The sequence below is a fragment of the Salvelinus fontinalis genome, chromosome 12 (genome assembly GCF_029448725.1).
Source record: "Salvelinus fontinalis isolate EN_2023a chromosome 12, ASM2944872v1, whole genome shotgun sequence".
Lineage (NCBI taxonomy): Eukaryota > Metazoa > Chordata > Actinopteri > Salmoniformes > Salmonidae > Salvelinus > Salvelinus fontinalis.
Genome location: NC_074676.1, coordinates 56,669,496 through 56,696,568, shown reverse-complemented (window position 1 = coordinate 56,696,568; position 27,073 = coordinate 56,669,496). Strand labels below are relative to the sequence as shown.

The following is a 27,073-nucleotide window of genomic DNA, read 5'->3' as shown; positions in this document are numbered from 1 at the left end:
TCACGTGGTCTGCGGTTGTGAAGAAGCCTGGACTGGCGTAGTTTCACGTGGTCTGCGGTTGTGAGGCCGGTTGGAAGTATAGGAAAATTCTCTAAGCCGCCTCGGCTTATGGTAGAGAAATGAACATTCAATTAGCTGGCAACAGCTCTGGTGGACACTCCTGCAGTCAGCATTCCAATTGCACGCTCCCTCAAAACTTGAGACATCTGTGGCATTGTGTCGTGGGAAAAAACTATCATGTCTGTATAGAGCAGCCTTTTATTATACCCGGCACAAGGTGAACCTGTGTAATGATCATGCTGTTTAATCAGCTTCTTGATATGCCACACCTGCCAGGTGGATGGATTATCTTGGCAAAGGAGAAATGCTCACTAACGGGGGATGTAAAAAAAGATTGTGCACAGCATTTTTTTGAGAAATAAGCATTTTGTGCGTATGGAAAAATTCTGGTATCTTTGATTTCAGCTCATGAAAACATAAGATCTACACTTTACATTCTCGTGTTCATATTTCTGTTTAGATCACCTCTTTGAACAATTAGTACCGTAATCCAATAGGTATCATAATCTTAAATCAACTTAAAGCCAAAGAGTTTAGACAGAGAAGAGGAGCAGGTGAATATCAAGAGAGACAGGCTGACTGTACTGAGCCAGATCAAATCCGATGGTGTAAAAACCCCAGCAGAACAGACCTGTTCATAATTCATAAAGGTTACAACAACTGTTTATTCAGTGAAGGATGGTAAAGATGCTCCTGTTGCATTGCCATCTCAAGCACACACACACACCTCCCTCCAAAACACTTGTGGAATTGTAGTTTCACATGTGTAAATCATATTTTTAACACTTGAAATGGCTGTTTTCAAATGTTGACCGAAAAATACATGAATCTATACACTACCGTTCAAAAGTTTGGGGTCACAAGTCCATTAGAGTGTCTAGTTTCAGAAGCAGACGCCTCACAAGTCCTCAACTGGCAGCTTCATTAAATTGTACCCGCAAAACACCAGTCTCAACGTCAACAGTGAAGAGACGACTCCGGGATGTTGGCCTTCTAGGCAGAGTTGCAAAGAAAAAGACATATCTCAGACTGGCCAATAAAAAGAAAAGATTAAGATGGGCAAATGAACACAGACACTGGACAGAGGAACTATTCCTAGAAGGCCAGCATCAACTCTTCACTGTTGACGTTGAGACTGGTGTTTTGCGGGTACTATTTAATGAAGCTGCCAGTTGAGGACTTGTGAGGCGTCTGTTTCTCAAACTAGACACTCTAATGTACTTGTCTTCTTGCTCAGTTGTGCACCGGGGCCTCCCACTCTTCTTTCTATTCCGGTTAGAGCCAGTTTTCACTGTTCTGTGAAGGGAGTAGTACACAGCTTTTCACTGTTCTGTGAAGGGAGTAGTACACAGCGTTGCACGAGATCTTCAGTTTCTTGGCAATTTCTCGCATGGAATAGCCTTCATTTCTCAGAACAAGAATAGACTGACGAGTTTCAGAAGAAAGTTATTTGTTTCTGGCCATTTTGAGCCTGTAATCGAACCCACAAATGATGATGCTCCAGATACTCAACTAGTCTAAAGGCCAGTTTCATTGCTTCTTTAATCAGGACAACAATTTTCAGTTGTGCTAACATAATTGCAAAAGGGTTTTCTAATGATCAATTAGCCATTTAAAATGATAAACTTGGATTAGCTAACACAACGTGCCATTGGAACACAGGAGCGATGGTTGCTGATAATGGGCCTCTCTACGCCTATGTAGATATTCCATAAAAAATCTGCCATTTCCAGCTACAATAGTCATTTACAACAGTAGCAATGTCTACACTGTATTTCTGATCAATTTTATGTTACTTTAATGGACCGAAAATGTGTTTTTTCTTTCAAAAACAAGGTAATTTCTACGTGACACCAAACTTTTTTGTATATTTATGATTTCTGAGCCATCAACTCCATTAACACTATAGTCCTCCATTAATACTATAGTCCTCCATTAATACTATAGTCCTCCATTAACACTATAGTCCTCCATTAATACTATAGTCTTCCATTAATACTATAGTCCTCCATTAATACTATAGTCATCCATTAACACTATAGTCCTCCATTAATACTATAGTCCTCCATTAATACTATAATCCTCCATTAATACTGTAGTCCTCCATTAATACTATAGTCCTCCATTAATACTATAGTCCTCCATTAATACTATAGTCCTCCATTAATACTATAGTCCTCCATTAACACTATAGTCCTCCATTAATACTATAGTCCTCCATTAATACTGTAGTCCTCCATTAACACTATAGTCACCCATTAATACTATAGTCCTCCATTAATACTATAGTCCTCCATTAATACTATAGTCCTCCATTAATACTATAGACCTCCATTAATACTATAGTCCTCCATTAATACTATAGACCTCCATTAATACTATAGTCCTCCATTAATACTATAGTCCTCCATGAATACTATAGTACTCCATTAATACTATAGTCCTCCATTAATACTATAGACCTCCATTAATACTATAGTCCTCCATGAATAATATAGACCTCCATGAATACTATAGTCCTCCATTAATACTATAGACCTCCATTAATACTATAGTCCTCCATTAACACTATAGTCATCCATTAATACTATAGTCCTCCATTAATACTATAGTCCTCCATTAATACTATTGTCCTCCATTAATACTATTGTCCTCCATTAATGCTATAGTCCTCCATTAATACTATAGTCCTCCATTAAAAATATAGTCCTCCATTAACACTATAGTCCTCCATTAATACTATAGTCCTCCATTAATACTATAGTCCTCCATTAACACTATAGTCCTCCATTAATACTATAGCCCTCCATTAACACTATAGTCCTCCATTAATACTATAGTCCTCCATTAATACTATAGTCCTCCATTAACACTATAGTCCTCCATTAATACTATAGCCCTCCATTAATACTATAGTCCTCCATTAATACTATAGTCCTCATTAATACTATAGTCATCCACTCCATTAATACTATAGTCATCCACTCCATTAATCATATAGTCCTCCATTAATACTAAAGTCATCCACTCCATTAATACTATGGTCCTCCACTCCATTAATACTAAAGTCATCCACTCCATTAATACTATGGTCATCCACTCCATTAATACTATAGTCCTCTATTAATACTATAGTCCTCCATAAATACTATAGTCCTACATTACTACTATAGTCCTCCATTAGTACTATTGTCATCCACTCCATTAATACTATAGTCATCCACTCCATTAATACTATAGTCATCCACTTTATTACTTTATTAATACTATAGTCCTCCACTCCATTAATATAGTCCTCCACTCCATTAATACTATAGTCATCCACTCCATTAATAATATAGTCCTCCATTAATACTAAAGTCATCCACTCCATTAATACTATGGTCCTCCACTCCATTAATACTATAGTCCTCCATTAATACTATAGTCAGCCACTCCATTAATTCTATAGTCCTACACTCCATTAATACTAAAGTCATAGAAATTGATCATAGATATACACTGACAAAAGAGAAACCCAGTATCGGCCCTCTTGTAATGAATCTAAATGTTTCCCCCACAGTTTCAATGTATTTCACCATTATTTCACCATAATCGTCACCATACAGACCAAGGAGGGACACCCCAGTATTTCACCAAACAGACAAAGGAGGGACACCCCAGTATTTCACCAAACAGACAAAGGAGGGACACCCCAGTATTTCACCAAACAGACCAAGGAGGGACACCCCAGTATTTCACCACAGACCAAGGAGGGACACCCCAGTATTTCACCAAACAGACCAAGGAGGGACACCCCAGTATTTCACCAAACAGACCAAGGAGGGAAGCCCCAGTATTTCACCATACAGACCAAGGAGGGACACCCCAGTATTTCACCACAGACCAAGGAGGGACACCCCAGTATTTCACCATACAGACCAAGGAGGGACACCCCAGTATTTCACCATACAGACCAAGGAGGGACATCCCAGTATTTCACCATACAGACCAAGGAGGGAAGCCCCAGTATTTCACCAAACAGACCAAGGAGGGACACCCCAGTATTTCACCATACAGACCAAGGAGGGACATCCCAGTATTTCACCATACAGACCAAGGAGGGACACCCCAGTATTTCACCAAACAGACCAAGGAGGGACACCCCAGTATTTCACCAAACAGACCAAGGAGGGAAGCCCCAGCCAGTCGGTTTGGTAAAGATGATGGCACATTAACATGTACCACTACAAATATTTACATGTTGTTGGTAATTAAACAATTACAACTGAGAGGTGACAACAACTCCTATTAACCAGTTAAACCAGTATAACTCATGTTAACTAGTTAAACTATTATAACTCCTGTTAACTAGTTAAACTATTATAACCCTGTTAACTAGTTAAACCTACAAGACCTGGTAACGTTCTACAAGACCTGGTGACATTCTACAAGACCTGGTAACGTTCTACAAGACCTGGTGGCATTCTACAAGCCCTTGTGACATTCTACAAGCCCTTGTGACATTCTACAAGACCTGGTGACATTCTACAAGCCCTGGTGACATTCTACAAGACCTGGTGACATTCTACAAGCCATGGTAACGTTCTACAAGCCCTGGTGGCATTCTACAAGCCCTGGTGGCATTCTACAAGCCATGGTAACGTTCTACAAGCCATGGTAACGTTCTACAAGCCATGGTAACGTTCTACAAGACCTGGTGGCATTCTACAAGCCCTGGTGGCATTCTACAAGCCATGGTAACGTTCTACAAGCCATGGTAACGTTCTACAAGCCATGGTAACGTTCTACAAGACCGGGACCCAGAATATGTTCTATTCATAATTTCTAGCCATGTCAGAAAAGTACTAGCCTTTGGTTAATGGAATAACTATATTTCCATCAGTAATTCTGCAGGGCTAGATGTGTTGTGTAGTTGTGTTGGGTCAGTGTGTAGTTGTGTCAGTGTGTAGTTGTGTCAGTGTGTAGTTGTGTTGGGTCAGTGTGTAGTTGTGTCAGTGTGTAGTTGTGTTGTGTCAGTGTGTAGTTGTGTAGGGTCAGTGTGTAGTTGTGCAGGGTCAGTGTGTAGTTGTGTTGGGTCAGTGTGTAGTTGTGTTGGGTCAGTGTGTAGTTGTGTAGGGTCAGTGTGTAGTTGTGTAGGGTCAGTGTGTAGTTGTGTAGGGTCAGTGTGTAGTTGGGTCAGTGTGTAGTTGTGTAGGGTCAGTGTGTAGTTGTGTTGGGTCAGTGTGTAGTTGTGTTGGGTCAGTGTGTAGTTGTGTTGGGTCAGTGTGTAGTTGTGTAGGGTCAGTGTGTAGTTGTGTTGGGTCAGTGTGTAGTTGTGTTGGGTCAGTGTGTAGTTGTGTAGGGTCAGTGTATAGTTGTGTCAGTGTGTAGTTGTGTAGGGTCAGTGTGTAGTTGTGTCAGTGTGTAGTTGTGTAGGGTCAGTGTGTAGTTGTGTTGGGTCAGTGTGTAGTTGTGTTGGGTCAGTGTGTAGTTGTGTAGGGTCAGTGTGTAGTTGTGTAGGGTCAGTGTGTAGTTGTATTGGGTCAGTGTGTAGTTGTGTAGGGTCAGTGTGTAGTTGTGTTGGGTCAGTGTGTAGTTGTGTTGGGTCAGTGTGTAGTTGTGTTGGGTCAGTGTGTAGTTGTGTCAGTGTGTAGTTGTGTAGGGTCAGTGTGTAGTTGTGTAGGGTCAGTGTGTAGTTGTGTCAGTGTGTAGTTGTGTAGGGTCAGTGTGTAGTTGTGTCAGTGTGTAGTTGTGTAGGGTCAGTGTGTAGTTGTGTTGGGTCAGTGTGTAGTTGTGTTGGGTCAGTGTGTAGTTGTGTTGGGTCAGTGTGTAGTTGTGTAGGGTCAGTGTGTAGTTGTGTAGGGTCAGTGTGTAGTTGTATTGGGTCAGTGTGTAGTTGTGTAGGGTCAGTGTGTAGTTGTGTAGGGTCAGTGTGTAGTTGTGTAGGGTCAGTGTGTAGTTGTGTCAGTGTGTAGTTGTGTAGGCTCAGTGTGTAGTTGTGTTGGGTCAGTGTGTAGTTGTGTCAGTGTGTAGTTGTGTAGGGTCAGTGTGTAGTTGTGTCAGTGTGTAGTTGTGTCAGTGTGTAGTTGTGTTGGGTCAGTGTGTAGTTGTGTTGGGTCAGTGTGTAGTTGTGTCAGTGTGTAGTTGTGTAGGGTCAGTGTGTAGTTGTGTCAGTGTGTAGTTGTGTCAGTGTGTAGTTGTGTTGGGTCAGTGTGTAGTTGTGTCAGTGTGTAGTTGTGTAGGGTCAGTGTGTAGTTGTGTAGGGTCAATGTGTAGTTGTATTGGGTCAGTGTGTAGTTGGGTCAGTGTGTAGTTGTGTAGGGTCAGTGTGTAGTTGTGTCAGTGTGTAGTTGTGTCAGTGTGTAGTTGTGTTGGGTCAGTGTGTAGTTGTGTTGTGTCAGTGTGTAGTTGTGTCAGTGTGTAGTTGTGTCAGTGTGTAGTTGTGTCAGTGTGTAGTTGTGTCAGTGTGTAGTTGTGTTGGGTCAGTGTGTAGTTGTGTTGGGTCAGTGTGTAGTTGTGTAGGGTCAGTGTGTAGTTGTGTAGGGTCAGTGTTTTGGGTCAGTGTGTAGTTGGGTCAGTGTGTAGTTGTGTAGGGTCAGTGTGTAGTTGTGTAGGGTCAGTGTGTAGTTGTGTTGGGTCAGTGTGTAGTTGTGTAGGGTCAGTGTGTAGTTGTGTAGGGTCAGTGTGTAGTTGTGTAGGGTCAGTGTGTAGTTGTGTAGGGTCAGTGTGTAGTTGTGTTGGGTCAGTGTGTAGTTATGTAGGGTCAGTGTGTAGTTGTGTAGGGTCAGTGTGTAGTTGTGTTGGGTCAGTGTGTAGTTATGTAGGGTCAGTGTGTAGTTGTGTCAGTGTGTAGTTGTGTCAGTGTGTAGTTGTGTCAGTGTGTAGTTGTGTAGGGTCAGTGTGTAGTTGTGTCAGTGTGTAGTTGTGTAGGGTCAGTGTGTAGTTGTGTAGGGTCAGTGTGTAGTTGTGTTGGGTCAGTGTGTAGTTGTGTAGGGTCAGTGTGTAGTTGTGTAGGGTCAGTGTGTAGTTGTGTTGTGTCAGTGTGTAGTTGTGTAGGGTCAGTGTGTAGTTGTGTAGGGTCAGTGTGTAGTTGTGTCAGTGTGTAGTTGTGTAGGGTCAGTGTGTAGTTGTGTTGGGTCAGTGTGTAGTTGTGTCAGTGTGTAGTTGTGTAGGGTCAGTGTGTAGTTGTGTAGGGTCAGTGTGTAGTTGTGTAGGGTCAGTGTGTAGTTGTGTAGGGTCAGTGTGTAGTTGTGTCAGTGTGTAGTTGTGTCAGTGTGTAGTTGTGTCAGTGTGTAGTTGTGTAGGGTCAGTGTGTAGTTGTATTGGGTCAGTGTGTAGTTGGGTCAGTGTGTAGTTGTATTGGGTCAGTGTGTAGTTGTGTCAGTGTGTAGTTGTGTCAGTGTGTAGTTGTGTCAGTGTGTAGTTGTGTTGTGTCAGTGTGTAGTTGTGTAGGGTCAGTGTGTAGTTGTGTCAGTGTGTAGTTGTGTCAGTGTGTAGTTGTGTAGGGTCAGTGTGTAGTTGTGTTGGGTCAGTGTGTAGTTGTGTCAGTGTGTAGTTGTGTAGGGTCAGTGTGTAGTTGTGTAGGGTCAGTGTGTAGTTGTGTAGGGTCAGTGTGTAGTTGTGTCAGTGTGTAGTTGTGTCAGTGTGTAGTTGTGTCAGTGTGTAGTTGTGTTGTGTCAGTGTGTAGTTGTGTTGGGTCAGTGTGTAGTTGTGTTGGGTCAGTGTGTAGTTGTGTAGGGTCAGTGTGTAGTTGTGTATGGTCAGTGTGTAGTTGTTTTGGGTCAGTGTGTAGTTGTGTAGGGTCAGTGTGTAGTTGTGTTGGGTCAGTGTGTAGTTGTGTTGGGTCAGTGTGTAGTTGTGTTGGGTCAGTGTGTAGTTGTGTCAGTGTGTAGTTGTGTAGGGTCAGTGTGTAGTTGTGTAGGGTCAGTGTGTAGTTGTGTCAGTGTGTAGTTGTGTAGGGTCAGTGTGTAGTTGTGTCAGTGTGTAGTTGTGTAGGGTCAGTGTGTAGTTGTGTTGGGTCAGTGTGTAGTTGTGTTGGGTCAGTGTGTAGTTGTGTTGGGTCAGTGTGTAGTTGTGTAGGGTCAGTGTGTAGTTGTGTAGGGTCAGTGTGTAGTTGTATTGGGTCAGTGTGTAGTTGTGTAGGGTCAGTGTGTAGTTGTGTAGGGTCAGTGTGTAGTTGTGTAGGGTCAGTGTGTAGTTGTGTCAGTGTGTAGTTGTGTAGGCTCAGTGTGTAGTTGTGTTGGGTCAGTGTGTAGTTGTGTCAGTGTGTAGTTGTGTAGGGTCAGTGTGTAGTTGTGTCAGTGTGTAGTTGTGTCAGTGTGTAGTTGTGTTGGGTCAGTGTGTAGTTGTGTCAGTGTGTAGTTGTGTTGGGTCAGTGTGTAGTTGTGTCAGTGTGTAGTTGTGTAGGGTCAGTGTGTAGTTGTGTCAGTGTGTAGTTGTGTCAGTGTGTAGTTGTGTTGGGTCAGTGTGTAGTTGTGTCAGTGTGTAGTTGTGTAGGGTCAGTGTGTAGTTGTGTAGGGTCAATGTGTAGTTGTATTGGGTCAGTGTGTAGTTGGGTCAGTGTGTAGTTGGGTCAGTGTGTAGTTGTGTAGGGTCAGTGTGTAGTTGTGTCAGTGTGTAGTTGTGTCAGTGTGTAGTTGTGTTGGGTCAGTGTGTAGTTGTGTTGTGTCAGTGTGTAGTTGTGTCAGTGTGTAGTTGTGTCAGTGTGTAGTTGTGTCAGTGTGTAGTTGTGTCAGTGTGTAGTTGTGTTGGGTCAGTGTGTAGTTGTGTTGGGTCAGTGTGTAGTTGTGTAGGGTCAGTGTGTAGTTGTGTAGGGTCAGTGTTTTGGGTCAGTGTGTAGTTGGGTCAGTGTGTAGTTGTGTAGGGTCAGTGTGTAGTTGTGTAGGGTCAGTGTGTAGTTGTGTTGGGTCAGTGTGTAGTCGTGTAGGGTCAGTGTGTAGTTGTGTAGGGTCAGTGTGTAGTTGTGTTGGGTCAGTGTGTAGTTGTGTAGGGTCAGTGTGTAGTTGTGTAGGGTCAGTGTGTAGTAGTGTTGGGTCAGTGTGTAGTTATGTAGGGTCAGTGTGTAGTTGTGTAGGGTCAGTGTGTAGTTGTGTTGGGTCAGTGTGTAGTTATGTAGGGTCAGTGTGTAGTTGTGTCAGTGTGTAGTTGTGTCAGTGTGTAGTTGTGTCAGTGTGTAGTTGTGTAGGGTCAGTGTGTAGTTGTGTCAGTGTGTAGTTGTGTAGGGTCAGTGTGTAGTTGTGTAGGGTCAGTGTGTAGTTGTGTTGGGTCAGTGTGTAGTTGTGTAGGGTCAGTGTGTAGTTGTGTAGGGTCAGTGTGTAGTTGTGTTGTGTCAGTGTGTAGTTGTGTAGGGTCAGTGTGTAGTTGTGTAGGGTCAGTGTGTAGTTGTGTCAGTGTGTAGTTGTGTAGGGTCAGTGTGTAGTTGTGTTGGGTCAGTGTGTAGTTGTGTCAGTGTGTAGTTGTGTAGGGTCAGTGTGTAGTTGTGTAGGGTCAGTGTGTAGTTGTGTAGGGTCAGTGTGGAGTTGTGTAGGGTCAGTGTGTAGTTGTGTCAGTGTGTAGTTGTGTCAGTGTGTAGTTGTGTCAGTGTGTAGTTGTGTAGGGTCAGTGTGTAGTTGTATTGGGTCAGTGTGTAGTTGGGTCAGTGTGTAGTTGTATTGGGTCAGTGTGTAGTTGTGTCAGTGTGTAGTTGTGTCAGTGTGTAGTTGTGTCAGTGTGTAGTTGTGTTGTGTCAGTGTGTAGTTGTGTAGGGTCAGTGTGTAGTTGTGTCAGTGTGTAGTTGTGTCAGTGTGTAGTTGTGTAGGGTCAGTGTGTAGTTGTGTTGGGTCAGTGTGTAGTTGTGTCAGTGTGTAGTTGTGTAGGGTCAGTGTGTAGTTGTGTAGGGTCAGTGTGTAGTTGTGTCAGTGTGTAGTTGTGTCAGTGTGTAGTTGTGTCAGTGTGTAGTTGTGTCAGTGTGTAGTTGTGTTGTGTCAGTGTGTAGTTGTGTCAGTGTGTAGTTGTGTCAGTGTGTAGTTGTGTCAGTGTGTAGTTGTGTAGGGTCAGTGTGTAGTTGTGTTGTGTCAGTGTGTAGTTGTGTAGGGTCAGTGTGTAGTTGTGTCAGTGTGTAGTTGTGTCAGTGTGTAGTTGTGTCAGTGTGTAGTTGTGTTGTGTCAGTGTGTAGTTGTGTCAGTGTGTAGTTGTGTCAGTGTGTAGTTGTGTCAGTGTGTAGTTGTGTAGGGTCAGTGTGTAGTTGTGTTGTGTCAGTGTGTAGTTGTGTAGGGTCAGTGTGTAGTTGTGTAGGGTCAGTGTGTAGTTGTGTAGGGTCAGTGTGTAGTTGTGTCAGTGTGTAGTTGTGTTGGGTCAGTGTGTAGTTGTGTAGGGTCAGTGTGTAGTTGTGTAGGGTCAGTGTGTAGTTGTGTCAGAGTGTAGTTGTGTCAGTGTGTAGGGTCAGTGTGAAGTTGTGTAGGGTCAGTGTGTAGTTGTGTCAGTGTGTAGTTGTGTTGTGTCAGTGTGTAGTTGTGTAGGGTCAGTGTGTAGTTGTGTCAGTGTGTAGTTGTGTTGTGTCAGTGTGTAGTTGTGTAGGGTCAGTGTGTAGTTGTGTAGGGTCAGTGTGTAGTTGTGTTGTGTCAGTGTGTAGTTGTGTAGGGTCAGTGTGTAGTTGTGTAGGGTCAGTGTGTAGTTGTGTTGTGTTAGTGTGTAGTTGTGTAGGGTCAGTGTGTAGTTGTGTAGGGTCAGTGTGTAGTTGTGTAGGGTCAGTGTGTAGTTGTGTCAGTGTGTAGTTGTGTAGGGTCAGTGTGTAGTTGTGTTGTGTCAGTGTGTAGTTGTGTAGGGTCAGTGTGTAGTTGTGTTGTGTCAGTGTGTAGTTGTGTAGGGTCAGTGTGTAGTTGTGTAGGGTCAGTGTGTAGTTGTGTCAGTGTGTAGTTGGGTCAGTGTGTAGTTGTGTAGGGTCAGTGTGTAGTTGTGTTGTGTCAGTGTGTAGTTGTGTAGGGTCAGTGTGTAGTTGTGTAGGGTCAGTGTGTAGTTGTGTTGTGTCAGTGTGTAGTTGTGTAGGGTCAGTGTGTAGTTGTGTAGGGTCAGTGTGTAGTTGTGTAGGGTCAGTGTGTAGTTGTGTAGGGTCAGTGTGTAGTAGTGTAGGGTCAGTGTGTAGTTGTGTAGGGTCAGTGTGTAGTAGTGTAGGGTCAGTGTGTAGTTGTGTTGGGTCAGTGTGTAGTTGTGTAGGGTCAGTGTGTAGTTGTGTTGGGTCAGTGTGTAGTTGTGTAGGGTCAGTGTGTAGTTGTGTAGGGTCAGTGTGTAGTTGTGTTGGGTCAGTGTGTAGTTGGGTCAGTGTGTAGTTGTGTAGGGTCAGTGTGTAGTTGTGTTGGGTCAGTGTGTAGTTGGGTCAGTGTGTAGTAGTGTAGGGTCAGTGTGTAGTTGTGTTGGGTCAGTGTGTAGTTGGGTCAGTGTGTAGTTGTGTAGGGTCAGTGTGTAGTTGTGTAGGGTCAGTGTGTAGTTGTGTAGGGTCAGTGTGTAGTTGTGTAGGGTCAGTGTGTAGTTGTGTCAGTGTGTAGTTGTATTGGGTCAGTGTGTAGTTGTGTTGGGTCAGTGTGTAGTTGTTTAGGGTCGGTGTGTAGTTGTGTCAGTGTGTAGTTGTGTAGGGTCAGTGTGTAGTTGTGTAGGGTCAGTGTGTAGTTGTGTTGGGTCAGTGTGTAGTTGTGTTGGGTCAGTGTGTAGTTGTGTAGGGTCAGTGTGTAGTTGTGTAGGGTCAGTGTGTAGTTGTGTAGGGTCAGTGTGTAGTTGTGTCAGAGTGTAGTTGTGTCAGTGTGTAGGGTCAGTGTGAAGTTGTGTAGGGTCAGTGTGTAGTTGTGTCAGTGTGTAGTTGTGTTGTGTCAGTGTGTAGTTGTGTAGGGTCAGTGTGTAGTTGTGTCAGTGTGTAGTTGTGTTGTGTCAGTGTGTAGTTGTGTAGGGTCAGTGTGTAGTTGTGTAGGGTCAGTGTGTAGTTGTGTTGTGTCAGTGTGTAGTTGTGTAGGGTCAGTGTGTAGTTGTGTAGGGTCAGTGTGTAGTTGTGTTGTGTTAGTGTGTAGTTGTGTAGGGTCAGTGTGTAGTTGTGTAGGGTCAGTGTGTAGTTGTGTAGGGTCAGTGTGTAGTTGTGTCAGTGTGTAGTTGTGTAGGGTCAGTGTGTAGTTGTGTTGTGTCAGTGTGTAGTTGTGTAGGGTCAGTGTGTAGTTGTGTTGTGTCAGTGTGTAGTTGTGTAGGGTCAGTGTGTAGTTGTGTAGGGTCAGTGTGTAGTTGTGTTGTGTCAGTGTGTAGTTGTGTAGGGTCAGTGTGTAGTTGTGTAGGGTCAGTGTGTAGTTGTGTAGGGTCAGTGTGTAGTTGTGTAGGGTCAGTGTGTAGTAGTGTAGGGTCAGTGTGTAGTTGTGTAGGGTCAGTGTGTAGTAGTGTAGGGTCAGTGTGTAGTTGTGTTGGGTCAGTGTGTAGTTGTGTAGGGTCAGTGTGTAGTTGTGTTGGGTCAGTGTGTAGTAGTGTAGGGTCAGTGTGTAGTTGTGTAGGGTCAGTGTGTAGTTGTGTTGGGTCAGTGTGTAGTTGGGTCAGTGTGTAGTTGTGTAGGGTCAGTGTGTAGTTGTGTTGGGTCAGTGTGTAGTTGGGTCAGTGTGTAGTAGTGTAGGGTCAGTGTGTAGTTGTGTTGGGTCAGTGTGTAGTTGGGTCAGTGTGTAGTTGTGTAGGGTCAGTGTGTAGTTGTGTAGGGTCAGTGTGTAGTTGTGTAGGGTCAGTGTGTAGTTGTGTAGGGTCAGTGTGTAGTTGTGTCAGTGTGTAGTTGTATTGGGTCAGTGTGTAGTTGTGTTGGGTCAGTGTGTAGTTGTGTAGGGTCGGTGTGTAGTTGTGTCAGTGTGTAGTTGTGTAGGGTCAGTGTGTAGTTGTGTAGGGTCAGTGTGTAGTTGTGTTGGGTCAGTGTGTAGTTGTGTAGGGTCAGTGTGTAGTTGTGTAGGGTCAGTGTGTAGTTGTGTAGGGTCAGTGTGTAGTTGTGTTGGGTCAGTGTGTAGTTATGTAGGGTCAGTGTGTAGTTGTGTTGGGTCAGTGTGTAGTTGTGTTGGGTCAGTGTGTAGTTGTGTTGGGTCAGTGTGTAGTTGTGTTGGGTCAGTGTGTAGTTGTGTAGGGTCAGTGTGTAGTTGTGTCAGTGTGTAGTTGTGTTGGGTCAGTGTGTAGTTGTGTAGGGTCAGTGTGTAGTTGTGTAGGGTCAGTGTGTAGTTGTGTAGGGTCAGTGTGTAGTTGTGTAGGGTCAGTGTGTAGTTGTGTCAGTGTGTAGTTGTGTTGGGTCAGTGTGTAGTTGTGTTGGGTCAGTGTGTAGTTGTGTAGGGTCAGTGTGTAGTTGTGTAGGGTCAGTGTGTAGTTGTGTTGGGTCAGTGTGTAGTTGTGTAGGGTCAGTGTGTAGTTGTGTAGGGTCAGTGTGTAGTTGTGTAGTGTCAGTGTGTAGGGTCAGTGTGTAGTTGTGTAGGGTCAGTGTGTAGTTGTGTAGGGTCAGTGTGTAGTTGTGTTGTGTCAGTGTGTAGTAGTGTAGGGTCAGTGTGTAGTTGTGTAGGGTCAGTGTGTAGTTGTGTCAGTGTGTAGTTGTGTAGGGTCAGTGTGTAGTTGTGTAGGGTCAGTGTGTAGTTGTGTAGGGTCAGTGTGTAGTTGTGTAGGGTCAGTGTGTAGGGTCAGTGTGTAGTTGTGTTGGGTCAGTGTGTTGGGTCAGTGTGTAGTTGTGTTGGGTCAGTGTGTAGTTGTGTAGTGTCAGTGTGTAGGGTCAGTGTGTAGTTGTGTTGGGTCAGTGTGTTGGGTCAGTGTGTAGTTGTGTTGGGTCAGTGTGTTGGGTCAGTGTGTAGTTGTATTGGGTCAGTGTGTAGTTGTGTAGGGTCAGTGTGTAGTTGTGTTGGGTCAGTGTGTAGTTGTGTAGGGTCAGTGTGTAGTTGTGTAGGGTCAGTGTGTAGTTGTGTAGGGTCAGTGTGTAGGGTCAGTGTGTAGTTGTGTCAGTGTGTAGTTGTGTAGGGTCAGTGTGTAGTTGTGTAGGGTCAGTGTGTAGTTGGGTCAGTGTGTAGTTGTGTAGGGTCAGTGTGTAGTTGTGTAGGGTCAGTGTGTAGTTGTGTAGGGTCAGTGTGTAGTTGTGTAGGGTCAGTGTGTAGTTGTGTAGGGTCAGTGTGTAGTTGTGTAGGGTCAGTGTGTAGTTGGGTCAGTGTGTAGTTGTGTAGGGTCAGTGTGTAGTTGTGTAGGGTCAGTGTGTAGTTGTGTTGGGTCAGTGTGTAGTTGTGTAGTGTCAGTGTGTAGTTGTGTAGGGTCAGTGTGTAGTTGTGTAGGGTCAGTGTGTAGTTGTGTAGGGTCAGTGTGTAGTTGTGTAGTGTCAGTGTGTAGTTGTGTAGTGTCAGTGTGTAGTTGTGTAGGGTCAGTGTGTAGTTGTGTTGGGTCAGTGTGTAGTTGTGTAGTGTCAGTGTGTAGTTGTGTAGGGTCAGTGTGTAGTTGTGTAGGGTCAGTGTGTAGTTGGGTCAGTGTGTAGTTGTGTAGGGTCAGTGTGTAGTTGTGTAGGGTCAGTGTGTAGTTGTGTAGTGTCAGTGTGTAGGGTCAGTGTGTAGTTGTGTAGGGTCAGTGTGTAGTTGTGTAGTGTCAGTGTGTAGTTGTGTAGGGTCAGTGTGTAGTTGTGTAGGGTCAGTGTGTAGTTGTGTAGGGTCAGTGTGTAGTTGTGTAGGGTCAGTGTGTAGTAGTGTAGGGTCAGTGTGTAGTTGTGTAGGGTCAGTGTGTAGTTGTGTTGGGTCAGTGTGTAGTTGTGTTGGGTCAGTGTGTAGTTGTGTAGGGTCAGTGTGTAGTTGTGTAGGGTCAGTGTGTAGTTGTGTTGGGTCAGTGTGTAGTTGTGTAGGGTCAGTGTGTAGTTGTGTAGGGTCAGTGTGTAGTTGTGTAGGGTCAGTGTGTAGTTGTGTAGGGTCAGTGTGTAGTTGTGTAGGGTCAGTGTGTAGTTGTGTAGGGTCAGTGTGTAGTTGGGTCAGTGTGTAGTTGTGTAGGGTCAGTGTGTAGTTGTGTAGGGTCAGTGTGTAGTTGTGTAGTGTCAGTGTGTAGGGTCAGTGTGTAGTTGTGTAGGGTCAGTGTGTAGTTGTGTAGTGTCAGTGTGTAGGGTCAGTGTGTAGTTGTGTAGGGTCAGTGTGTAGGGTCAGTGTGTAGTTGTGTAGGGTCAGTGTGTAGTTGTGTAGTGTCAGTGTGTAGGGTCAGTGTGTAGTTGTGTAGTGTCAGTGTGTAGGGTCAGTGTGTAGTTGTGTAGTGTCAGTGTGTAGGGTCAGTGTGTAGTTGTGTAGTGTCAGTGTGTAGGGTCAGTGTGTAGTTGTGTAGTGTCAGTGTGTAGGGTCAGTGTGTAGTTGTGTAGTGTCAGTGTGTAGGGTCAGTGTGTAGTTGTGTAGGGTCAGTGTGTAGGGTCAGTGTGTAGTTGTGTAGGGTCAGTGTGTAGTTGTGTAGTGTCAGTGTGTAGGGTCAGTGTGTAGTTGTGTAGTGTCAGTGTGTAGGGTCAGTGTGTAGTTGTGTAGGGTCAGTGTGTAGGGTCAGTGTGTAGTTGTGTAGGGTCGGTTCTTACCTTCTGTGGGGCGAGGTGTGCAGGAGGAGCCAGGCTGGCAGGAGGGTCCGTGATGTAGGTCTTCTTAGGGACAGGTTGTGGGTAGTCCTGCTGGCTAGGAGCAGCAGCGTAGCTAGCCTGGGGACTCCAGGTGTTTCCTGTTCCCCCCCCATAGCCTCCTGCTCCCGGGTAGGCCTGCTCTGGGTAACCTGACACAAATGTACATTTATTTATTGTGCCTTTTTTTAACCAGGTAAGTCATTGAGAACATATTCTCTTTTACAATAATGACTTGTACATGATACAAAACGTATTGAAAAAAAATACAATAATTACACGATAAAAATGGTTTCTACAGTCTTTGCTTTTGTTTTTTGGTTAATAGTTCCTAACTGTATTTCAACGGGTTATCATTTCACATGCCAAGGGACATGTTACAATTGCAACCGGAGTGTGTTAATGTCGGGGTTAATTCAATTCCCTCTCCCTGTTAATTCCATTTGATTAAATACAAATTCCAGGTCAGTCTTGAAATTCTGAAATACCACAGTGTTCCATCACAGCAGCAAGATGTGTGACCTGTTGAAAAGGGCAACCAGTGAAGAACAAACGCCATTGTAAATTCAACCTATATTTAATTCTTATTTATTTTCCATTTTGTACTTTTACTATTTGCACATCGTTACATCCCCGTATATAGCCATAATATGACTTTTTTTTTTTTTTTTTTTTACATTTGTGCGTGAAACTGTACTGTTCATTTCTGATGTTCTTTGATGTTCCCGTGTGGCTCAGTTGGTAAAGCACGGTGCTTGCAATGCCAGGGTTGTGGGTTCAATTCCCACGGAGGGACCAATTTACTGTCTCCTAAATGACTCAAATGTAATAGCCATAATATAGTTATATAACTATACATTATAATATAACATTATGGTTTATTTCACTTTTGTTGATGATCTATTTCACTTGCTTTGGCAATGTAAACATATGTTTCCCATGGAAATGAAGCCCTTTGAATTGAATTGAGAGAGAGGAAGGGGAGGGGGAAGAGAGAGGGGGAGGGGAGGGGGAAGAGAGAGGGGAAGGGGAGGGGGAAAAGAGAGGGGGAGGGGAGGGGGAAGAGAGAGGGGAAGGGGAGGGGGAAAAGAGAGGGGGAGGGGAGGGGGAAGAGAGAGGGGAAGGGGAGGGGGAAGAGAGAGAGGAAGGGGAGGGGGAAGAGAGAGGGGAAGGGGAGGGGGAAGAGAGAGGGGAAGGGGAGGGGGAAGAGAGAGGGGAAGGGGAGGGGGAAGAGAGAGGGGAAGGGGAGGGGGAAGAGAGAGAGGAAGGGGAGGGGGAAGAGAGAGGGGAAGGGGAGGGGGAAGAGAGAGGGGAAGGGGAGGGGGAAGAGAGAGGGGAAGGGGAGGGGGAAGAGAGAGAGGAAGGGGAGGGGGAAGAGAGAGGGGAAGGGGAGGGGGAAGAGAGAGGGGAAGGGGAGGGGGAAGAGAGAGGAAGGGGAGGGGGAAGAGAGAGAGGAAGGGGAGGGGGAAGAGAGAGGGGGAGGGGAGGGGGAAGAGAGAGAGGAAGGGGAGGGGGAAGAGAGAGGAAGGGGAGGGGGAAGAGAGAGAGGAAGGGGAGGGGGAAGAGAGAGAGGAAGGGGAGGGGGAAGAGAGAGGGGGAGGGGAGGGGGAAGAGAGAGGGGGAGGGGGAAGAGAGAGAGGAAGGGGAGGGGGAAGAGAGAGGGGAAGGGGAGGGGGAAGAGAGAGAGGAAGGGGAGGGGGAAGAGAGAGAGGAAGGGGAGGGGGAAGAGAGAGGGGAAGGGGAGGGGGAAGAGGTGGGAGAGAGAGGGGAGGAGGAGGAGAGAGGAAGGGGAGGAGAGGAGGAGATAGAGGAGAGGAAATGAGGAGTAGAGTAGAGGAGAGAGAAGCCCTTTGAATTGAATTAATTAAATTCCTCTCAATTTCAATGTTCGGTTAAATTCAAAGAATTCAATTCCCAATTCAATATTATCCTCAATTGCGGTTGTAAATAAAAACATTTTTACATTGAGCTGAGAGAAAACCTTTTCCAGCAATTCTACACAATTTTGGCAAGGAGCTGAGCGACAATTTTGTAGTTTTAAAGCTAATTTCCTGTAATTCTATGCATTTTTCCATGGCTAATGCTGTGCTACTCTGCTCAAACAGTATAACAAAATCAATGGGCTGGTGCCTGGGAATGCCCATTTTTTTAATTTTTATTTTAGATTCTCACTGACTGTCTCGATTTTATTTGATTGTTAGTTGTCAACGATGGTATTATCTATCTGGTTTTGGTCATTTACGTTGACACTGAAACTGTTTCTCCATCCCGAAAATCATCACTTAGCCAGCCCGCCTAAGAATGTTCTATGTAGGAAAAAAAAACCTGTAACTACCTCAAATGGCTGTAATTTCTACCATATTAAAGGGATAGATTGAGATTTTGGAAATGAAGCCATTTATCTACTTGCCCAGAGTTGTATGAACAGGAACAGCTAGCATGCTAACTGTTCCTGTATACTTCCGGTAATTGAGCTAATGCTAGTTAGCATTGGCCAGTGAAACTACCTCTAACTTTCTTTGGGGCGGCAGCGTAGCCTAGTGGTTAGAGCGTTGGACTAGTAACCGAAAGGTTGCAAGATTGAATTCCCGAGCTGACAAGGTAACAATCTGTTGTTCTGCCTCTGAACAAGGAAGTTAATCTACTGTTCCTAGAACATCATTTAAAGTAAGAATTTGTTCTTAACTGACTTGCCTAGTTAAATAAAGGTTAAAAATACTGGATGCAGAGACATAAAAACGGTATCCACATAAAATATATTCTGTTGCAGCTCGCGATATTCCCCCAAATAGTTTTCTAAAATAACTAAATGCCAAACATCTGCGGACCCCATGCGGGACCACGGCCCCCAGTTTGAAAACCCCTGGGTCATGCTATTGTTCAGACAGCCTAGCTATACTGGACATATAGAACTAGATTAAATGATTAAAAACAAATCCATTAACTGGAAAATCTACAAACATTTCGTTTTGTTTACAATTCCAATTGAAACAGTCTAATTCCAATTCCATAACTTTAAGATTGTTAAAATAAAGAATTGGATTCAATCTAAACTCTCCACTTCATGAATTCAGTGAATTCAATAATTGAATGTGTTCTAATTTAACCCTGATGTCTGGGTAGGGTAGTCACCTTGAGGGGCGAAGCCTGGCTGGGGAGGCCCATAGGCGAAATCAGGGCCCCTGGGCTGGGCAGCCATGTACTGGACCGGGCTCCTGTTGGGCTGCTGGGCAAACTGCTGGGGGGGTCCAGGGGACTGGTGCTGGGGCCCAGGCTGGGCAGACCTCACCTGGGGGAAAAGAAGAAGATTACTCAAGAGTTTTGCCATTTTTCCCAACTTTTTCCCAACCTCTGTGAGAGACTTCTGTGAGAGAACTCTGAGCTTAAAGGGCCCTGTGAGAGACTCAGCTGAGCTTATAGGGCCCTGTGAGACACTCCGCTCAGCTTAAAGGGCTCTGTGAGACACTCCGCTCAGCTTAAAGGGCTCTGTGAGACACTCCGCTCAGCTTTAAGGGCTCTGTGAGACACTCCGCTCAGCTTATAGGGCCCTGTGAGACACTCCGCTCAGCTTAAAGGGCTCTGTGAGACACTCCGCTCAGCTTAAAGGGCCCTGTGAGACACTCCGCTGAGCTTAAAGGGCTCTGTGAGACACTCCGCTCAGCTTAAAGGGCTCTGTGAGACACTCAGCTGAGCTTATAGGGCCCTGTGAGACACTCCACTCAGCTTAAAGGGCTCTGTGAGACACTCCGCTCAGCTTAAAGGGCCCTGTGAGACACTCCACTCAGCTTAAAGGGCTCTGTGAGACACTCCGCTCAGCTTAAAGGGCTCTGTGAGATACTCCGCTCAGCTTAAAGGGCTCTGTGAGAGACTCCGCTCAGCTTAAAGGGCCCTGTGAGACACTCCGCTGAGCTTAAAGGGCTCTGTGAGACACTCCGCTCAGCTTAAAGGGCTCTGTGAAACACTCAGCTGAGCTTATAGGGCCCTGTGAGACACTCCACTCAGCTTAAAGGGCTCTGTGAGACACTCCGCTCAGCTTAAAGGGCCCTGTGAGACACTCCACTCAGCTTAAAGGGCTCTGTGAGACACTCCGCTCAGCTTATAGGGCCCTGTGAGACACTCAGCTGCAGTGCAGTGCCCAAGGATAAAATGGCAGTAGGATAGGATCAAGGATTTGATAGCAATGACTCTAAATGATCTGTTTATTATTGATCTTATAGCAATGAGACAATAAATTGGGACAATAAAGAGAGATAGATTGATTCATTAAAATGATTGATTGACACCTGTACGTTGAAGGTGGGCTGGCTGGGGGTGGAGGCTGTGGCGTAGGAGGCTGGTACCGGCTGGGGGGCCGTCTGGAACTGGGGCCTGGCCAGTACGGAGGCTGAGGAGGAGTTCTCCGCTTGTGGCCGGGGCAGTGTTCCGCCTGGGGCCCCGGCTTTAGGGGAGGACTTCTTGGTGGCCGTCAGAGGAGGCTGGGTGGGGATGACCATACGCTTGTACCCTGTCACCGGAGCGTTGGGATTGGTCAGAGTTCCGGAGTTGTAAGATGGAAGAGTTCCGGAGTTCTGTAAAATAGAATGAGTTGTAAAATCAAATATCGTTTCCTTTAATCCACTGCGTGTGACTGCTGTACCTCTGTTCATCACACACTATATATATAGGCAGTTACAAAATACAATATCTATCATAACATCGCTGTCTATGCATATCTCCTGCATCACAAAAGAAGTTCCCACGCAGAAGAAAAAACAAGTTATTCTTATCTTATCACCTTTTGAGGTTAAAGCCAGACTCAAGTCAAAAAATAAAATATTACATTTTCAATTCTGATTTACACCTGAAAACAGTTCCATATACTTCAGTCATTTATCAGTAGTGTGGTGAAGCCCTGTTAAATGCCTGGGCTGATGCTAGCAGCATCTGGACTCCTGAGGTATTTCCTGATATTACGGCTCGCAGTAAAGTAACTCTTCAGCCTGCTTCCTCCATACCAATATAAAGGCTAACTACCCTGCCTGCTTCCTCCATACCAATCTCCAGGCTAACTACCCTGCCTGCTTCCTCCATACCAATATAAAGGCTAACTACTCAGCCTGCTTCCTCCATATCAATCTCCAGGCTAACTACCCTGCCTGCTTCCTCCATACCAATCTCCAGGCTAACTACCCTGCCTGCTTCCTCCATACCAATATCCAGGCTAACTACCCTGCCTGCTTCCTCCATATCAATCTCCATACTAACTACCCTGCCTGCTTCCTCCATACCAATCTCCAGGCTAACTACCCTGCCTGCTTCCTCCATATCAATCTCCAGGCTAACTATCCAGCCTGCTTCCTCCATATCAATATCCAGGCTAACTACCCAGCCTGCTTCCTCCATACCAATATCCATACTAACTAGTTCTGACTCCCACGCGGTATCCTATTTCCTAACTAGTGCCTATGAGATGAACTACTTAAGTAGTGCACCATAGGGCCTCCCGGGTGGCGCAGTGGTCTAGGGCACTGCATCGCAGTGCTAACTGCGCTACCAGAGTCTCTGGGTTCGCCCCCAGGCTCTGTCGCAGCCGGCCGCGACCGGGAGGTCCGTGGGGCGACGCACAATTGGGCTAGCGTCTTCCGGGTTAGGGAGGGTTTGGCCGGTAGGGATTTCCTTGTCTCATCGCGCTCCAGCGACTCCTGTGGCGTGCCGGGCGCAGTGCGCGCTAACCAAGGGGGCCAGGTGCACGGTGTTTCCTCCGACACATTGGTGCGGCTGGCTTCCGGGTTGGAGGCGCGCTGTGTTAAAGAAGCAGTGCGGCTTGGTTGGGTTGTGCTTCGGAGGACGCATGGCTTTCGACCTTCGTCTCTCCCGAGACCGTACGGGAGTTGTAGCGATGAGACAAGATAGTAATTACTAGCGATTGGACACCACGAAATGGGGGGGAAAAGGGGATAAAATAAAATAAAAAAATGTAAAAAGTAGTGCACCATGTAGGGAGAATGGTGTCATTTGGGACAATAAAGGCCCTCACTACCCCAGCCCACCTCCTCCAGACATAAACTAAAGGGTAATAAAGCACGCAAGCCGGGAGGGGATAAATTGTTATGTGGAGGACGCCGTGACAGTACGTTGGCAGTGCTAGAGGAAAATGGTGCTGACTGTAGCTGGCTGGGGGTGAGGACGGTGGTAAATCCTAGAGATTTGTTGTCCCAGTGATCCCTGGGAGGGACGAGGAAACAACTTGCCTCTCGGTAACAGGAAACGAGTTCCTCAGTAGCTCAATGCTGAGGCAATATCTCACAATCGACGTGTCCAATTTCTATGTTTTTTTTGGGGGGGGGGGGGGGGGGTGGAGACTTATTTCCCCACACTGGGGATGAGTGTGTCAGATTCAGATTCACAGTGTTTAATAGTCAATGGTTACAGGTGTGCTTGCAGGGTTAACAGTGAACCTCTCAGGCTTGTGACACTGGTAGCGCCTCTCAGTTAGTGACTTAGAGATGTGTTGGATTGGTGATCCCAGGCCAGGACTGAGGCCACTATGGGAAAACTCCTTCACTCTGAATTACGACAGGAGTTCCTCACGGACTCTATGCAGGACAGAGAATATATGTGAATCAAACGGCATCATATTCTCCTATATAGCGTCTCACCCTGTTTCACCTGTCTTGTTCTTGTCTCCACCCCCACCAGGTGTCTCACCCTGTTTCACCTGTCTAGTTCTTGTCTCCACCCCCCACCAGGTGTCTCACCCTGTTTCACCTGTCTTGTTCTTGTCTCCACCCCCCACCAGGTGTCTCACCCTGTTTCACCTGTCTTGTTCTTGTCTCCACCCCCCACCAGGTGTCCCACCCTGTTTCACCTGTCTTGTTCTTGTCTCCACCCCCCACCAGGTGTTTCACCCTGTTTCACCTGTCTAGTTCTTGTCTCCACCCCCCACCAGGTGTCTCACCCTGTTTCACCTGTCTTGTTCTTGTCTCCACCCCCCACCAGGTGTCTCACCCTGTTTCACCTGTCTTGTTCTTGTCTCCACCCCCCACCAGGTGTCTCACCCTGTTTCACCTGTCTTGTTCTTGTCTCCACCCCCCACCAGGTGTCTCACCCTGTTTCACCTGTCTTGTTCTTGTCTCCACCCCCCCACCAGGTGTTTCACCCTGTTTCACCTGTCTTGTTCTTGTCTCCACCCCCCACCAGGTGTCTCACCCTGTTTCACCTGTCTTGTTCTTGTCTCCACCCCCCACCAGGTGTCTCACCCTGTTTCACCTGTCTAGTTCTTGTCTCCACCCCCCACCAGGTGTCTCACCCTGTTTCACCTGTCTTGTTCTTGTCTCCAACCCCACCAGGTGTCTCTCCCTGTTTCACCTGTCTTGTTCTTGTCCCACCCTGTTTCACCTGTCTTTTTCTTGTCTCCACCCCCACCAGGTGTCTCACCCTGTTTCACCTGTCTTGTTCTTGTCTCCACCACTACAGACGTGATGTTTCACTACAGACGTGATGTTTCACTACACCATTACAGACGTGATGTTTCACTATACCTCTACAGACGTGATGTTTCACTATACCTCTACAGACGTGATGTTTCACTATACCACTACAGACGTGATGTTTCACTACAGACGTGATGTTTCACTACAGACGTGATGTTTCACTATACCACTACAGACGTGATGTTTCACTATACCTCTACAGACGTGATGTTTCACTATACCACTACAGACGTGATGTTTCACTATACCACTACAGACGTGATGTTTCACTACAGACGTGATGTTTCACTACAGACGTGATGTTTCACTATACCTCTACAGACGTGATGTTTCACTACACCACTACAGACGTGATGTTTCACTATACCACTACAGACGTGATGTTTCACTATACCACTACAGACGTGATGTTTCACTACAGACGTGATGTTTCACTATACCTCTACAGACGTGATGTTTCACTACACCTCTACAGACGTGATGTTTCACTATACCACTACAGACGTGATGTTTCACTACATACGTGATGTTTCACTATACCACTACAGACGTGATGTTTCACTACACCACTACAGACGTGATGTTTCACTATACCACTACAGACGTGATGTTTCACTATACCACTACAGACGTGATGTTTCACTATACCACTACAGACGTGATGTTTCACTACAGACGTGATGTTTCACTATACCACTACAGACGTGATGTTTCACTATACCTCTACAGACGTGATGTTTCACTCCACCACTACAGACGTGATGTTTCACTATACCACTACAGACGTGATGTTTCACTATACCTCTACAGACGGGATGTTTCACTATACCACTACAGACGTGATGTTTCACTACACCACTACAGACGTGATGTTTCACTACAGACGTGATGTTTCACTATACCACTACAGACGTGATGTTTCACTATACCACTACAGACGTGATGTTTCACTACAGACGTGATGTTTCACTATACCACTACAGACGTGATGTTTCACTATACCACTACAGACGTGATGTTTCACTATACCTCTACAGACGTGATGTTTCACTATACCAGTACAGACGTGATGTTTCACTATACCAGTACAGACGTGATGTTTCACTATACCACTACAGACGTGATGTTTCACTATACCACTACAGACGTGATGTTTCACTATATACCAGTACAGACGTGATGTTTCACTATACCACTACAGACGTGATGTTTCACTATACCACTACAGACGTGATGTTTCACTATACCTCTACAGACGTGATGTTTCTCTACAGACGTGATGTTTCACTACACCACTACAGACGTGATGTTTCACTACAGACGTGATGTTTCACTATACCACTACAGACGTGATGTTTCACTACAGACGTGATGTTTCACTATACCTCTACAGACGTGATGTTTCACTACACCACTACAGACGTGATGTTTCACTACACCACTACAGACGTGATGTTTCACTACAGACGTGATGTTTCACTACACCACTACAGACGTGATGTTTCACTACAGACGTGATGTTTCACTATACCACTACAGACGTGATGTTTCACTATACCACTACAGACGTGATGTTTCACTACAGACGTGATGTTTCACTATACCACTACAGACGTGATGTTTCACTACACCACTACATACGTGATGTGGTGTAATACAGCGAGTCCCGTCACACACAACTAAACCGTGTCATCTACAACCAGCCTTTATCGTATCGGTGTCAGACTGTCAGACGACCTAAAAAAGATCTGTCATTAACCTTGGCTGATCCTATTAGGGCTGGTGCCTTAAGGGTTGAAAAGGAATCAATTACTAAATGTTACCGCAGTGTAACATGTACTCTTACGCACGTTAAAAAAACTATACACAATGTTGGTCATGAAAATTGGGGGGGGAAAAACGAGTATGTTATTAGATATGAACCTCGATGCTTTCAATAGCGGGTTCATATCTAATAACATAGTCGTTTTTTTCCCCCACTTTCATTACCAATATTGTGTATAGTTTTAATAAAGCGCGAAAGAGTACATGTTGAATAACACTAGCGACAGTCTTTGCTCCTTGCACGGTTCCACCTTAAACACAGCGGAGGAATTCTTCAAGAACATTGTTGTGCCGATAAAGGAAGGACAAACTGACTTCATTACTAATATAACATGAACAATATGAAGCCACAACGCATCCCGGATAAGAGACAGTAGGTCGGTGTCAGGACCTTAATGGAGTGAGATACATTTTTAACATGCGACTGAGAGTCTCCCAACCCAACTCCAGATAATCTGAAGAGCGAAGGCCAAGCAGAGGAGAGGAGGAGAGGAGAGAGGAGAAAAGGGGAGAGGAGAAAAGAGGAGAGGAGAGGAGAGAAGAGAGGGGAGGAGAGGAGAGAGGAGAAGAGGAGAGGAGAAGAGGGGAGAGGAGAGGAGAAGAGGGGAGAGGAGAGGAGAGGAGAGGAGAGGAGAGGGGGGAGGAGAGAAGAGAAGACAGGGGAGGAGAGAAGAGAGGAGAAGAGGGGAGAGGAGAAAAGAGGAGAGGAGAGGGGAGAGGAGAAAAGAGGAGAGAGGAGAAGAGGAGAGGAGAGAAGAGGGGGGAGGAGAGAAGAGAAGAGAGGGGAGGAGAGAAGAGAGGAGAAGAGGGGAGAGGAGAAAAGAGGAGAGGAGAGGGGAGAGAGGAGGAGGTGAAGAGAGGAGGAGAAGACAGGAGGAGAGGAGGAGGTGAAAAGAGTAGGAGAAGACAGAAAGAGAGAGTGGAGGAGAGAAGAGGAGGAGAAAAGAGAAGAGAGAATAGCAGAGAGGTGAGGAGAGGAGAGAAGAGGATGAGAAAAGAGAAGAGAGAAGAGAGAATAGAAGAGAGGAGAGGAGAGGAGAGGAGAAAATAAGAGAGGAGAGGAAAAGAGAGGAGAGGAAGAGATGGGGGAGGAGAGAGGAGAGGAGAGGAGAGGAAAAGAGGAGGCGAGAATAGAGGAGAGGAGAAGGACCCCTAAAGGAACCAACCACATGAAAACACATCATGCTCTCAACCTGATTTCTGTTTCACTGATTAGTGATGTTTATTTAATAACGCGTCTGTCTGCAGATGTACGGAGAGAGAAAAAAAGCCCTTCAGGAAGTGAAATTAGTCAATTTAAATGTTTCATGGTTTTTAAATACTCTAGATTATTAATTTATCTTTAAAGGCCTTAGAACCTAACATTGACTTAGCAGAGAACTGGAAAATGCAAATGGAAGACCTCAAAATAATTACATTGTCATGGTGAATGTTCCAGCACTTAGATTAAGAGAACAAATTCAATCGTTTTATGAGGTGATGAAACTGGGAACTGAATACAATCGGCAGAAAAAGAGTTTGTTCTACAGTGGAAATGATTTACATGTTATCTGAATGATGAGATACTTGTTAAATTACAGCGAGCGAGGTCACATGTTTTCAATGTCAAATCAAATCACATTTCATTTGGTCACATGTTTTCAATGTCAAATCAAATCACATTTCATTTGGTCACATGTTTTCAATGTCAAATCAAATCACATTTCATTTGGTCACATGTTTTCAATGTCAAATCAAATCACATTTCATTTGGTCACATGTTTTCAATGTCAAATCAAATCACATTTCATTTGGTCACATACACGTGTTTAGCAGATGTTATTGCGAGTGTAGCGAAATGCTTGTGCTTCTAGTTTCGACAGTGCAGCGATATCTAACAAATTCACAACATATACCCAATACACACACATGTAAGTAAGGAATGGAATTAAGAATATATAAATACATGGAAAAGCAATGTCAGAACGGCATGGACTAAGATACAGTAGATAGTATAGAATACAGTATTTACATATGAGATGAGTAATGCAAGATATGTAAACATTATTAAAGTGACTAGTGATCCATTTATTAAAATGGCCATAGATTTCAAGTCTGTGTATACAGGCAGCAGCCTCTCTGTGTTAGTGATGGCTGTTTAACAGTCTGATGGCCTTGAGATAGAAGC

General features: G+C 45.3%; 1 protein-coding gene across 2 annotated transcripts in view; it reads right to left on the bottom strand.

Annotated features, from left to right (window-relative positions):
* Positions 1-27,073, bottom strand: part of LOC129867622 (lipoma-preferred partner homolog) — a 376,963-nt gene that overhangs the window by 96,731 nt on the left and 253,159 nt on the right. For both annotated transcript variants that reach the window (XM_055941140.1, XM_055941139.1), the window contains 3 exons: positions 19,894-20,178; positions 18,743-18,899; positions 15,575-15,762 (listed from right to left, as the gene is read on the bottom strand). In XM_055941140.1, coding sequence (XP_055797115.1) covers positions 15,575-15,762; positions 18,743-18,899; positions 19,894-20,178 — 630 coding nt within the window. The remainder of the gene's footprint in view (positions 1-15,574; positions 15,763-18,742; positions 18,900-19,893; positions 20,179-27,073) is intronic.